This window comes from Hippopotamus amphibius, chromosome 17 (assembly GCF_030028045.1).
Source record: "Hippopotamus amphibius kiboko isolate mHipAmp2 chromosome 17, mHipAmp2.hap2, whole genome shotgun sequence".
Classification (NCBI taxonomy): Eukaryota; Metazoa; Chordata; class Mammalia; order Artiodactyla; family Hippopotamidae; genus Hippopotamus; species Hippopotamus amphibius.
In genome coordinates, this window is record NC_080202.1 from 5,309,717 (window position 1) to 5,325,313 (window position 15,597).

The 15,597-nt window shown below is 42.7% G+C and overlaps 1 protein-coding gene across 9 annotated transcripts in view; it reads right to left on the reverse strand.

The window, feature by feature from the left end:
• Positions 1-738, reverse strand: part of MAP2K4 (mitogen-activated protein kinase kinase 4) — a 95,176-nt gene extending 94,438 nt beyond the window's left edge. For 5 of the 9 annotated variants that reach the window (XR_009049895.1, XM_057714186.1, XM_057714184.1 and 2 more), the window contains exon 1: positions 555-738. Coding sequence is in view for 4 of the 9 variants with exons in the window: in XM_057714186.1 (XP_057570169.1) it covers positions 555-666 (112 nt within the window). In the remaining 5 variants the exon portion in view is untranslated. The remainder of the gene's footprint in view (positions 1-554) is intronic. The other 4 variants (XM_057714189.1, XM_057714190.1, XM_057714194.1 and 1 more) reach the window with 3 other exon arrangements.
• Between the last annotated feature and the right edge of the window lie 14,859 nt (positions 739-15,597).

Here is a 15,597-nt window from a genome sequence, read left to right on the forward strand (position 1 = left end):
GAAGCCTGGGCGCCTAGGGCCCGGCGGGGCCGCCCAGAGGTCAGCACGGCGGCCGGGCCCGGCGGGGCCGCGGGGAACCGAGACGGCCCTGAGCCGGCCCCGCGGCGGCGGCGAGGGCGGCAGGGCCGGGGGGCGCGGGGCCCGGACGCTGCCGCCGCCGCCCTCGCCGCCCCGGACTCGCGGGCCAGGCCCCGGGCGCCTCCCGCCTCCCGCCCCCGCCCGGCCGCGGTTCCCGGAAAGGCGGGCGGGGCGCGCCAGGTGAGCGACGGCCGCGGCGGCGGGGGCGGGCCCGCGCCAGGTGGGCCCCGGGGGCCGAGCGCGGGCGGAGGCCTCGGCCCGGGCCTGCGCGGCCCGCCGCCCGGAGCCAGGCCGAGCCCGGGCCGGGGCGGGAAGCGGGGAAGCCGCGCGGGCGGGCGGCGGGCGGGCGGCGGGCCGGCGCGGGCAGCTCGGCGGCTCCCTCAGCCGGGCCCGGGGGCGGCCGCGGGGACAGGCCGCGACGCCGCCGGCGGCCGCGCCGGGGCGGGCCGGGGTCTCGGCGCCGCCGCCTTCCTTACCCTGCATGCTGCTGACGGCCGGGTGGCCGGGCGCCGGGGACCCCACGGGGCCCGGGGTGCCGCTGCCGCCCCCGGAGCCGCCGCCGCCGCCGCTCGGGCTCGGAGCCGCCATTGTTGGGAGTGAGGAGCCGAGCGGCGCCGCGGCGGCTGCAATGCAGCAAGCTCGGCCTCTCGCGGGGCCGGGGGGCGGGGCCGGCGCCCGCCTCGGGCCCGCCCCGGACACGCCTCCGGACACGCCCTGGACACGCCCCCGCCCTCGCCAGATGCGGGGCCGCTCGGGTCGCCGGTGTCCGACCCGAGAGGCCGGTAGGAGCCCTGCCCCGGGACTGCGGGCCCGCGGCCGGCCCTAAAGCGGTTTGCTGGGTGAGCAGTGTGTGCATTTGGGGCATAGGAGGGTACATAGCTTTTATCATTCCTACAGAGGTCCGTGACCCCAAAAGTTTAAGAAGCCCCTTGTTGGAATCTCAGAACCCAAAACCAGAATCGTAACACTGAAACGGTCGCAGAGGTCGTGCTTCTCGTCCAGTCTCCGACACGGCACTTCCCGAGGGGAAATGGCTCTAGCTGTGGTTCCACCTGGAGCTCCTGTTAGGCCCTGCCGAACACCCCAAGCCTCTGCACGGCACTGGAAGGTCCTAAGGAATGCTACTGAAAGTACCGTCAGTGGACCCATCATCCCAAGAGGACTGAATCAGAAACTGCATTTTAGTAACATCCCCAAGTAATCTGTATGCACGTGAAATTTGAAAAACAGTGTCTTAAGCACCCAAGCTCCCTGGCCTACCAAAATACATTATCTACATCACTGTCTTCCCCTAAATACACACCGGATTCTCTTCCACCTCCTCTACACCTTGTAAGACCAGCCATGTGAATTATATAATTTATATATGAATTATATAAGATGGCAACCTCATAGAACAAAATCAGTTTTCTTCCAGTGCTTGGCAAAGAGACTGATTTTTTTTTTCTTTCTCTTAAGCAGCAGCTAAAAGAAAAAAAAAAAGTCCTCTGTGAGGCTAGGGGTTTGTGGACCAATAGAAATGTGATGGTAAGGTATGGCTCTCTAATGGCAGAGGTAAGTCTCATTTATATATAGAATGACCAGCTATACACCATGCCAAGTAGTCTAAACCATGGAGCTGGATGTTTCTTGCCCTTTGGAAGCATTGAGCAATCTATACCAGTACATCCTTGCACACAGACCTTATCTATGCTGAAACTTCCTTGTAGCATGTTGCGGATGTGTCCTCCATCAACAGAAACCTGCCTTCTTGCTCCAAAACCAACCTCAGCTGTCATCTTGATTGCTCTCAGTGCCTAGAGACAGGGATTAGGGAAAGTAAAGTGAAGGTAAATTGAAGGTGCGAGCAGGCAGGTGTGCTTAAGTGGAGGGCCTCACATTCCAGCCTGCCAGAACTCTCCTCTGAGGGCCTGGCTGGCAGAGCTGTATCTCCAATTCCAGGTCATTGTAAACATTGCCAAATTCCCATCTGGGAATCAATGTCCCAGCTTGCTCTTGCTGGTCCTGGGAAATCCTAATCAGAACCCGGAAGGAAAGTTTCCCGTCCAGGCTGTCCAGCCCAGAGTACAGACACCTTTGGCATGAGGCTGACGGGAAGAGAAGCAACAAATGACAGAGAAGAGGAGGCGTTGAGGCTCCCTAAATTCCCTTCTTTGGAGGTACAGATTGGAAGATGACTTTCTTTTCTCTGAGGTTTATATTTTAGTGCCTGGATGGGTTAGTATCAAAAGTCAAATGAAATTCTTCTCTCAAAACATCAACACAACTTGCCAGTGATTAGCAAAGATTGATGGAAAAAAAGAGGGACCCTTCCCCTCCACCCCTATGTAATAGTTTTGCATTTCCACTGCCTTTGGCACTTTAATGTACTGGGAAAAGGCATCAACAACCTCACAGTTTTCTGGCAAACAAACCAAATGTCATTATCAAGCTCCAGATGCAGGATTACCAGACACCAAATAGTTCTATTTGATCAATTGTCTGACACTTTATTCCAGTACCTGCCAGTAGGTTTAGCAACCAGTTCCTGTTGTCTAAATGTCACTGTTGTGTATGTCATCTCATTTCTCATTTGCAGTTCCCTGGGTTTTGGAGTGGTACCAAGAAATGGCTTGGAGGACTTCTAGTCTACCCACGCCCATAAGTACCATAAGCATCCCTCCCCCATTCTTTGATGTGCACAATTGATATACTTACAGTCTTACGTAAAGTGCTACTAGCCCCCTTTTCCAACCATAGATATTTCTTTAATAGAAACTTATTATTTAATAGAAATCCTAGAAGCAATACTAGAGATTAGGCAACTACTAGGAAAAAAAATGTTTTAAACCATATAGTTTTCCAATATTATTTTAGATTGTATAGGTTACATTTAAGATGGTTCAAAAAGAGTTTAATCAAGAAAGAAAAACATTGACCCAATACAGTTTAATGAACTTGAATTAAAAATACACGTAACAAATAAACCTAAAGGAAAACGTTCAACCTAGGAAATTCATTCAGGAAAGCTGAACTAAAAGAGTAAATATACTGTGGAATCTAAAATATGATACAAATGAGCTTATTTACAAAACAGAAACAGACTCATAGGCATGGTTATCAAAGGGGAAAGGGAGTAGGGGAGGAATAAATGAGCAGTTTGGGATTGGCAGATACAAACTATTATATATAAAGTGGATTAACAACAAGGTCCTACTGTGTAGCACAGGGAACTAGATTCAATATCCTGTAATAAACCATAATGTAAAAGAACATGAAAAAGAATATATATACACATATATAAAACTGAATCACTTTACTGTACACCAGAAACTAATACAACATTGTAAATCAACTATAATTCAATGAAAAACCTGAAAGTGCTCAAATAGAACTATTTGATGTCTGGTAATCCTACATCTGCAGCCTGATGAAAAAAATTTTTTTAATTAAGAAAATAAGATAAAATGGGACAAAAAAAGTGTCTAATGAAAGCAGAAATAAAGGATGCTTTCAGACCAAAAAAAAAAAAAAAGAGTAATATGTAACTAATTGTGTTTAATAATGCCTAATGGTGAGTTTGTAATAAAACTGACAGTATACTTGGATTGCTGTTAGCACTGTGAACTAGTGCACAAGAACCTGGGCTAAGAACCATCAACTAGATCTACATTTGGGCGAAAACAAGAAAGGATCTTGATTTGTTCAAATTGATGAAGCTGTGAGCTTCTTACTTTCTCTTATGCTCGTATTTTTCTGGTATATTTTTTGTGTTTTATGGTTTGTTGTAGACGGAATTGTGCCGCCCACGAATTCACATGTTGAAGTCGTAACCCACAGGACCTCAGAATGTGACTGTATTTGGAGACAAGTCTTTAAAGCGGTAATTAAGGTAAAATGAGGTCACATTGGGCCCTAATCCAATATGACTGGTGTCCTTATAAGGAGAACAGGACACACTGAGAGAAGACTGTGTGAAGACGGCCGTCTACAAGCCAAGGAGAGAGGCCTCAGAAGGAAGCACCCCTGCTGACACGTTGATCTGGACTTTCAGCCTCCAGGACTGTAAGAAAATACGTTTCTATGAGTTAAGCCTCCCAGTCTGGGGTACGTTGTCATGACAGCTGTAACAAACCCATACATGGTTCAAAATAATGAATCACTTAAAAGAAGTGCAGCCTTTTCGGTAATATGCTAGTAGCTGGCATAATCCTTGGGGAGAGGAGAAGGTAATTAGGCATAACCAGCAAATTCACATTTATAAGAGCTTCTTGAGAAAACCCCCACATGGGCCTGAAGTCCTTGACTTTTCCATGTAATGACGTTTCCCTCCCACTGAAGAGGACGGGAATGACAGAGTAAGACCGCTGCTATGAGCAACGTATGAGGAGGTCAGAGGGACATCTGCGTACCCCTGCTTAGAGCACCTTTGCTTAGAAATGTATCAGTAGCTTGCTTGTTCTTAACACATGTTTCAACGGTTACATTAAGAGGGCAGTTTTCTCTTCACATTCCAAATAAGGCAAAAGTGAGTTGCAATTGCATTTCACCTTAGAACCCCAATTTCAGTCTCTGAGAAAGTTAGAAGAAGGGTCAGGCACCTCTCTTTGGCTGTAACAAGCACCTGATAGTCCGTATGGGGGCTCAGCACTCGGCTTTGAGCAAAAGCCACCTCCTATCCATCCCCAGATCACTGGGGGTTCAGGACCAGTCCATCCAATGACCCATGTTGCCTCTGTGCAGGTTTCTGGATATCAGGTGAACATCGCACTTAATTGGAAATGAAAGGAATGTGAGAAGTTCATTCCATCAAAAGAACCAAGGTTCAGTCTGCTTCAGGTAAAAGGAAATATGAATTTGACTATTAATAATCATACATGCATATGAAGACTTATAGGCAAATGTTCATCACAACATTATTTGTAAGAATTTTTTGAAACATGGAGATACCTCATTCTAAGTCACTACCACTGTGAGGGGTATTATTGATAGTAAATGTCAGCAATGGTCTGACCAGGTACAAATATAGTCCGGGATGATACAGTTCTCATCCAGGATGATACAGTTCTCATCCAGGATGATACAGTTCTCATCTGCCAGGGCTACACCCAGAGCCTGTCCTCATCTTATGTGTTCTGTAGATCTGTCGTCACTGCTTTTTAAAAAACAAGATGAAACTAAAAGGGAAAAAAGAGATAGAGAGAGGGAGGACGGTGGGCACTTTTGTGGGGGAGAACAGGAAATTCAGCGCGATTGGCTGGGAAGGGGCCAGAGGAAAATTTTCCAAGGTGATGGTCACGTTCTATGCTCTGATAACTGCTTGGGTTACATGAGTTTATGCATTTGTCAAAATGCAGCAAATATATGCACAAGATTTGTGCATTTCAATGTATGTAAATTATATATCAAAAGAAGAAACAGTAACCAAACACTGAACTCAGGCTACTGAGCTGAATGTTGAAGTCTTCAAGAGGACATGTACTGATACCTGCGATTTTCTTTGAAATGCGTCAGGAAAAAAAATATGGGTGAATGGAAGCTTGGAGGGATGGATGGATGGATAGATATGTGCTAAAACAAGCAGAGTGGAATGTTAAGGCTCAAATTGAAGTAGTGGGTAGACTGAGGTTAACTACAAATTTTTTCAACTGTATGTGTGACATTTTTCATAAAATATTATGGGAAAATGAAAAAAACACAATAAAAAACACACAAAAATTAAACACATTGGTAAATTATACTGCCCTAGAGCAAAATTATAAAGAAAGTAAACTAAGTATTAATGTCTAACTAATTTAATCCAATAGAGTAGGTATCTTATAAAAATCAGATTGAAACCTCTCATCCAAAAGAAAGGAATCTCCTAGGGTAAAGCCATGCAGGGTCCTCTTGTGCAGGGGCACATGTCAATTGTGGACTTAGATGAGACCACAGCAGGCAACCTGGCTCACTCAAGATTGTAGCGATTAATAATTACTTAAGGGAGGATATTGTGGTTTTTGTTTCATTTTTGTTTTTGCTTTTTAGATTAAGTAACAATATCTGGCTTGAATTTAATAACATTGCTTTTGTTTCATTTTGCGGGTTTTTTGGTAACAGATTTATTGAGCTATAACCCACATATTATAAAATTCACCCATTTGAAATGTACCATTCAGTAGTTTTTAGTATATAGACACTTATGCAACCATAGCAATAATCTAAGTTGGATCATTTTTGCCACCCCTAAAAGAAACTCCATACTATTTGCAGTCCCTTTCAATTGGCCCTGACCACCCCTACCTCCAGCTCTAGGCAACCACTAATCGACACGGCTTTCTGTTCTCATAGATTTGCCTATCCTAGATGGTGATATAACACATGGCTTTTCATATCCTGCTACTTCCACCTGGCATGATATTTTTAAGGTTCACCCATGTCGTAGCTTGTATTGGAACGTCACTCCTGGGGCTTCCCAGATGGCACAGTGGTTAAGAATCCACCTGCCAACGCAGGGGACACAGGTTTGATCCCTGGTCTGGGGAAGATCCCGCATGCCACAGAGCAAACTAAGCCCGCAAGCCACAACTATTGAGCCTGCATGCCACAACTACCGAAGCCTGCACACCTAGAGCCTGTGCTAATCAACAAGAGCAGTCACCACAATGAGAAGCCCGTGCACCACAACAAAGAGTAGCCCCTGCTCACCACAACTAGAGAAAGCCCGCGTGCAGCAATGAAGACCCCAATGCAGCAAATTAATTAATGAATTTAAAAAAAAGAACTTCACTCCTTTTCATGGCTGGATAAGATGCCATTGGATGGGTATACCACATTTTGTTTATTCATTTGCCCACTGATGGACATCTTGGGTTGTTTCTACTTTTTTGGCTGCTACGAATGGTGCTGTTATGATCATGGGTGTACAGGTTTTTGCGTGCACATATGTTTTCAAATTTCTTGTGTACATGCCTAAAAGTAGAATTGTTGGGTCATACAGTAACTCTATGTTTAACTACTTAAGGAACTGCCAGACTCTTCTCCAAAGTGGCCTATACCATTTTACATTTCCACCAGCAGTGTATGAGTGTCCTAGTTTCTCCACCTCTTAGGCAACACTTATTATCTTTTTTATTACAGCATTTCATTTCATCTATAGTAGCCACTGAATTAGACATTGGCAGACTGCATATTTTATAAACTAAAAATTAAACGTGTTCATTTCAAGAGGAACCACCACAACATAAACTCCTGTGACCATAGATCACTCACTTTTGGTACATTAGTCCACATCAAATCTACCAATCAGAGCTCAAGGAAGTTGTGCCCTTTTCTAAGAGGTACAAACAAATTTGTTGGCCTATTCTAACCATCAGAAATCAGTAACTAAATTCTATTGGTAGTGGATGAAGCATTTTATCAGCAACATAGGTTAACAAAAAAATTAATGCTGGACACATAGGAAATTCTCTATTTTTAGAATATTGAAAAAAAATTGAATTAATAATAGGAATTAACAATAAAATTATACTCTATACACAGCACAAAAATATTAATGAGCAGGAGAGAAGATGTCACAAGAACAAAATGTCTGAATTGGGTTTTACAAAAAGATTAAGTAGACACTTAGGAAAAATATAACTTACCTTATATTAGTCAGAAATACATCTCTGAAAACTGTACCTCATTGTACCCTAGCAGTACTTCATATGTTTCTCTGTAATACATAAAGGTATATTTATTTATATCTCTAAAGAACCTATTAACCAATAAATGAACACCAACAATGCAATAGAAAAAAAAATGAGTAAAAAACAAATAAATATAAATGGCTTCTAAACCAATGATTCCAAGTCTCATTCATAATTAGAGTAGTATGCATTTAAATAATAATGGTATATATTTTCCTTTAAAAACTGATACATATATTTTTCTGTTGACATTTCTAACATATGAATTATCTCATACACAAGCTCCCATTAGTTTGAAGAAAGGTCGTCTTTAACCTCAGTTCGTTCATCTAAAGTCATCCTCTCCCTGATGCTGTCTTAGCTCTTAGATAAAGACAGCTCCTGATAGCTCAAAACACATAGGTACATTCCAGCACCAACTTAGAGTTGTAAGATTTTCACATACTACTGCATCAAAATTTGTTATAAAGAACTACAATTTCATAAAGAACTAGAATTTTACCACTTCCTGTCTGTTTTATGCATCTTTCCGTTCTCCGTGTAGGTGATTGGGCAACAGGATTTAGAGAAAATCTTTTGATAATAAACCTTTGGTAGTTTATGAATTGTGAATATTGTGAATGTAATACCTAATGAAAATCATTTAATATGTAGCTAAATCAAGAATGATAGCTGTCCTTTTGTTGTTGCAACAAGCATTCTTTTATGAGTTACAAAGTATTTCTTACCATATATTTATGTTTTTAAGCAGTTCCATTTAAAAATTAATCAGAAACAAATTATTTTTGAAGCCTGTTTTATAAAAATATGTTTTTTTATATATTCTATTTTCCTTACCAAAATGTTTTTCTTTTTTTCTCTTTATTGAACAGAAAATAAATGTACTGAATTTCTATTCTCTGCTCAGATTCTACTTGAACAGCAACGAATTGCAAGATACATAGATGATAATCCTGTAAGAATTTGTTCAGTGAATATTCATTACTAGACCAATAGAGTAAAATTTTTGATAGTACTTTTTTTACTTAAAAGTCTTTATTGGTTATCTTTAAGCCTGAAAATAAAGTTTTGTTAAGCTACCCTTCCCATTTCTCTCTGTCTATTCTAACCTATTCTCGACAGGTGCTACTGTAGAACTTTCACACTATTTTTGGTCTATAATTAAACCCAAGCCACATGTGCAGTCAAAGAAAAATGAAATTCTTTTAGTCATTTCTAAACTACTCTCTCCTGATGTTACATATATAAGCCACATTTTAGCAGATTTTTTCCCCCTCCCATCTCACAAGTCTGTGTGTTAGAATCTGGGAATATATTTTTAGACAGTTTGGTGTAGTTCAGTGGTTTTCAGGAAGCCAAGTTAAGGGATTTCATGTTTCTTCTCCCTCTCAGCCAGGCTGGAGCAAGGAGACATGATCTTAAATGCTCAGGAATGTATGATGACACAGAGCTGGTAGCATCTGGTCATGGAGGACCACAGGACACTACGGGGACTTCAGGAGGACTCACATCACTGTTTCACGAGGTCCAAATGATACTAATTGGATGTAGTTGCCCTGAACGCAACTGTCCTCCTGCATCCATGCATGGTCTGGGTAGTTCTAGGGGTAGCCCTGGAGGGACACACAGGCTCACAGACAAGGTTGTCTACACCAGACCATGTCTCCTTGAATACACATGTTTTCAGGTACGTGGAGGAAATCCAAGATCATTCTTCATGGAGAAAGAAGTCCAGTTTATAAGAGAGTGTATCCATAAGACAAGGGTCTTACTCTCCCAGGTAGGACTTGAGATTCTAACTCCTTCTTTCTCTCTGCCCCCACCCACTCCGGAGGACTCTGGATGAGTTCTAGACAGCTCTAGTGCTCATAAATCATGAATCTTCCAGGACAGTAATGATTCAAACACTATGTTCCCAGTTTTGGACCATGAGATCTGAATTTTGGTCCTGAAAACACAGTTACAATACACCTAGGCTAAATTCTTGTCCATGGTTCTTGACTGATTCCTTCATATTTCTCTCTTGGGAGCTGCCCTGAATAACGGGGACCTGGGGAAGGACAGTTCCTAGATGCTGGTGCCTGGTGGAGACAGACTGACAAGCACAGGACAAGTGCTCTGGGGGTGGAGGGGCAGCGCCCTCCCCAGGCAGCAGTGGTCAGCCTTGCCTCTTCCCCTGAATGCTGAGCCCTCGGGCATCCCCAGTGAGCTCCAGAATCCCAGAATCCAAGGTGGGCATCACCACGCTATCATCTCCTCTGACTTCTGGAGAATCTTACTGAGCAATTCTGTTCAAACTCCTTCAGAGTCCAGGTTAAAGTCCTGGAAAACGGAAAGAGACTTGATATACAGAGATGGTCAAGATATACCACATACCATAAAAGGCGTTCACATTCAAAATAAGAGTTTAAAACCTTGTGCTTGCCAAACGAAACACACACTGCCACTTTCCAGCTCCTGGTTTGGAGGGTCCACCACAGCAGCAAAGGCAAGGAGTGCTCGTGGGTAAAATTCTGCGAGCTTGAATGAGTGCACTCTCTGCCTAACTCTCGGTAACCCAGCTTCTTCCAAGCTGAGATTATGGTCTGTGCCTTTGGCCAAGTGCTGTTTCTTCTGCCCGTCTCCACGGGCAGCCTCAATCTCTCTGCAGTGGCCCACCAAGACCTCCCAAGACAGACTACTGCTGCCAATTAACTTACTCCCTGGTCTCCTAATACCACATAATGAATAGACTACATTCTGGAAAATAGTTTTTTTGTGTGTCTTCTTTTAAACCCCGGTGTCTGGTTAATCCCAATCCCTTTCTCTCTGGGTGTTCCCCACCTTCAGACCCTTTTTGCTAATTAGCAGGGACAGATGACGCACCCGTCTTGCTGGCTCCACAGAGGAAGAAAAAGCTTGCTTGTTTTACTGATCTCGAGCCCTTCAAGAGTCACCACATGCTCCTGGAAGCTTCTGTCAGAGGGCGGAAAGTTCAATCGGAAAAACCCAGAGCAAGCAGAAGCTCAGCTCGGGCAGTGGTCCAGCCATCCCTCGCATCCGACAGCAGGGACAGATGGGCCTCCCACTGCTTGATGATGATGGGGTTTTCAGGAGCCCTGGCCGTCAAGAAGAGGGAAATGTCAGAGACTCAGCAAGGGCAGGGGCTGGCTGTCCAAAGCCGGCAGGGTCGTCCGCTCAGCAAGGGATCAAGCAGCTTGAAGTGAAGGAGGCCGGAGGGGAAGGCACAAGTGACCGTGTGGAAAGCAGAAGTCAGTAACAAGGGTCAAGATGAGGCCCCTAAGGGACCAAAGAAGGAGAATTCTGGGTGATGGAATGTTAAGGGAGTCTGAGGCCTCTTGTTCTCTCTAAAATGGCTAACCAAATAGAACTCTCCAAGCTTTACAGGACCCCTGGTCAGTTAATGGGATGACGAATCATCTATGTATCAAACTTGATTTCTTGTCCCCCTTTACACAAGATTGTTTTTTTAAATAAATTGAATGTGTTCTAATGTAATCATGTTCCTCGTGATGGATATTCAGCTTATTTTCAGTCTTATGCTCTTGTCAACAATGTGATGAAAACCTTCCTTTACTTACAAATATGTGTAAATGTACATAGCCTATGTATATACATCTCTAGAATTCATTCAACAGTGTTTTTGCTCACACACACACAAAATCATCTATGTATCATACTAAGCAAAGTGGAAAGAGAACAAATACTACATGGTATTACTTATATGTGGAGTCTAAAATGTGACACACATGAACATATCTATGAAACAGAAACAGACTCACAGACATAGAGAACAAACTTGTGGTTGCCAAGGGGCAGGGAGATGGGGAAAGGATGGATTGGGAGTTTGGGGTTAGCAGACGTAAACTATTATATATGAAATGAATAAACAACAAGGTCCTACTGTATAGCACAGGAAACTATATTCAATATTCTGTGATAAACCATAATGGAAAAGAATATGAAAAAGAATGTATATATATGTATATCCGATCACTTTGCGGGACAGCAGACACAACATTGTAAAGCAACTATACTTCAGTAAAATTAAAAAAAAGAAAAGAGGGCTTCCTAGGTGGCGCAGTGGTTGAGAATCCGCCTACCAATGCAGGGGACACGGGTTAGATCCCTGCTGCAGGAAGATCCCACATGCCGCGGAGCAACTAAGCCCGTGGGCCACAACTATTGAGCCTGTGCTTTAGAGCCCGTGAGCCACAACAATTGAGCCCACGTGCTGCAACTACTGAAGCCCACGTGCCTAGAGCCCGTGCTCCGCAACAAGAGAAGCCAAGGCAATGAGGAGCCCACGCACCACAACGAAGAGTAGCCCCCGCTCACCACAACCAAAAAAAAGAAAGCCCGCGCACAGCAAAAAAAGACCCAACACAGCCAATAAAATAATAAATAAATTAATTTAAAAACAAAAGAAAATAAAAAGAACCATCTACAGAGTTTAGAAGTTTTCCAAATCTGTACCTGGAGGCAAGAGCTTTTTTTCTGGCACGGAAGAGAGACGCATCAACATTTAAGGAAAGTACTCACGAGGTGAGATCCCAGCATTCAGTAAACTTTAGGCTCTGTGCTTAAAACCCTAATGTCCTTCTTGAAGGGGGAAGCTGGAATCTTGATATCTGCAAGCACAGAGATTAAGCTCAGAGACACAGGCAGACCCTAAAAGGCAGGAAGAAAATAAAGATTGGCCCATCATAGAAAGCTACATCAGTAGTAGATAGGTATCTCTGTGAGATAATGTCCATAGTTTTCCTCTGCGTTAACTTTTAATCTGAAAAAAATATATATATATTATACATAAATATTTATTAAATGATTGCAGAATGGGTCACATTTTATATAACTAAATTCATTTAGTTGAGACTTTTGTCACATTTCTAATAGTTACAAATTATTTCTTTCTTCTTGGATAGCTGAACATTATGTTGAAACACACTGGCAAAAACAGTGTGGTAAAAACAACGTTTATGCTCAGATATAATAATTTTTTATAAACATTCTCGCCCAGAATCTGTATCCTAAAATGGATGGTATTTAGAAACTATGATATTAGTAGCAGTGTAATGTTACTATGTGCTAGGAAACTGTTCTGGGCATTTTACATACATTATCTCACTCAGTTCTTTTAACAATCTTAAGAAGTAGGTGATACTACATCTCTCATTTACTGCTGAGATAGCTAAAGAGGCATGGAAAGGTGACTGAGCTATTATATTAAAGGAATTTCTGTGCTGAGTTCATGGATAAAAGTCAGCACTGAAAGCTTGTTTTGTTTCAGCTTCTTCCAAAAGCATCCCGGTTACCAGTCAAGTGTGTGATCATCATTCCTGCCCATAAGTTTTGGCAACTAACAAGATTTTAGATTCATTATTCACCTTGCGTTGTAATGCTCAGATCAATGCCAAAAGCATCACTTCGGAAATTTGTTAAAAAATCATATTTCCAGGCCCCACTTCTCAGAGAATCTGATCAGAGGAGAAAGCAAAAAATCTGGGCTTAACATACCCTTCTGTGTGAGTCTGATGTGCAGCCACATTTCAGAAGCCCTGAATTAGAGCAGTGGTCACTACACTTCTTTTAAAAAAGAAAAAATTTATTTATTTATTGGCTGTGTTGGGTCTTCGTTGTTGCACATGGGCTTTCTCTAGTTGTGGTGAGCGGGGGCTATTCTTCATTGTGGTGCGCAGGCTTCATTTCGGTGGCTTTTCTTGTTGTGGAGCACAGGCTCTAGGTGCGCGGGCTTCAGTAATTGCAGCACATGGGCTCCATAGCTGTGGCTCGTGGGCTTAGTAGTTGTGGCGCATGGGTTTAGTTGCTCTGTGTCATGTGGGATCTTCCTGCAGCAGGGATCTAACCCGTGTCCCCTACATTGGCAGGAGGATTCTTAACCACTGTGCCACCTAGGAAGTCCCCACTATATTTTTTTGATCAAGCACTCTTTAAAACTATTTCGAGGCTAGAGAGGCACTACTGTATTTGTATATGTATTTATTAATAAATAATATACATTTTTTTTGTCTACGTATTCTATATAATAAAATGTGGAAAAAAACATGTGAATATAAAAGTTAAAAAACACTAAGGTAAGGATGAAAAAATATTTCAAAATATTTATTCTACTTATTGAATAAAGTTCCCACTTAAAATGAGATTGAATAGGCCTCATTATTTGAGCAAATCTTGGTTTAATACTCTCATTATACTGAAATTTTTTCAGGTCTGGTTCTAACTTTAGTTTTCTTTTTCTTTTTCTCCCCCAACATTTAGTTTTAATGGTTGTCATAAATGAAAAAAGAAACTTCACAAATCCTCCAAATGGAAAAGTACATCATTGGCAGAACATATTCATTTTTCAATACCATCTGCTAATTAAGCAATTTTTGATGAAATGTGCCTACTAAGAAATTCTATAAAGTACCTGGTAGGCTATTGTATGACCTTAAGCATCGCTGAAAATTACAGTCGTGTTCTGGATATACATATATAGATAGATATGTATATATATTCAATGTATATATATTGAATATATGTATATAGGTGTGTCCCAGGGCTCCCTCTTCATACTTCTTCTGTTCTTTATTTTCACTCATTGTCTCAGGGCTTTGGCATTTGTTATTTCTTCTGCTTGGAAAGCTCCCCCAATTATCCACATCCCTTGTCCCTTCATCCAGGTCTGGGTTCAAGATTGTTTTATCAGTTAGACTTTCCCTGACCATAAATTATACTCCATCTCTAACACTACCTGTCCCCTCCTTACCTTGATTTAATTTTCTCCACCACACTTATCATTACCCAACATACTTACTATTACTTGTGTATTTTTTTTTTTTTTTTTGGTTAGGCTTCCCCACGAAATGTAGGTCCCATGAGGGCAGGGAGTTTATCAGTTTAGTTTACAATTGGACCAACACTGGGCACAGAGGAGGCGTCTGATAAACACTTATTGAGTGAGTGGGTGAATAAATAAATGGAAATAGATGACATCTTTCCATTATTTCCTAAGCTTAGGTGCATCTCCCAACTTTTCAAGTTTCTTTTTCGGTCGTTCAGCCTGTTCAGAAAGAAGGGAAGTTTCGTGCTTGGTCTCAAGTTGCCAGTTCAGAAAGAAATTATTAAACTGCCAAGTGTCACCATCTACCAGAGTTAGAGTTTTCAATCTGAAGTTCATGGGTCCCAAAGATGCACATTTCAGGGCTCTGTGAACTCCCTGAACGTGCTTGCAAAATTTTGTGTGTAGATATGTATGTGCATTTTCCTTGTGAAAAGATTTATAGCTTCCTTCAGATTCACAGAGGGGTCTGTGGGCCCAATTAAAGCTTTCAAATTACTGGTATCTTCCTTGGATGTTGATCAGGTAAAAACCAATATCATGAAGATAAAAACTCATCATCTCCTCTTCCCAAACCAGGTCACCTCTTGACTTAGAAGCAAAGCCCCTTGGTGTTGGACGTAACACCCTCTGCAAGTGTCTCTCTAAACGTTTCTGACAAATTGTTCCCCTCCCTCTGCTCAGGAACTCATGAAGCAGCATTGTTATGTAAGTCCCCTTCGGAAACTTCCACCTGGGTTAAGCTGAAATAGTAGTTTTCACACAGTGGGTCTCGGGACCTAGAAAAACATGCCCAATCCCTTTCCCACTGGTCAGTTTTTCAGATGTGTGAAGGCATCATGACCCACCCGTCATCTTTTTCGCCCGAAGCTTTGTTTCCGCGGAGGAGCTGTCTCCAGTTCCTCCTAACACTGGCCGGGTTGCTTCTCCAAATGGCAACTCCTTTTTTGACTGCTCTACGGTTTGCCGATTGCCCAAGACCGAACATCTATGACACACGCGTAACTCCTGTCTCCCAGATTTGGACCT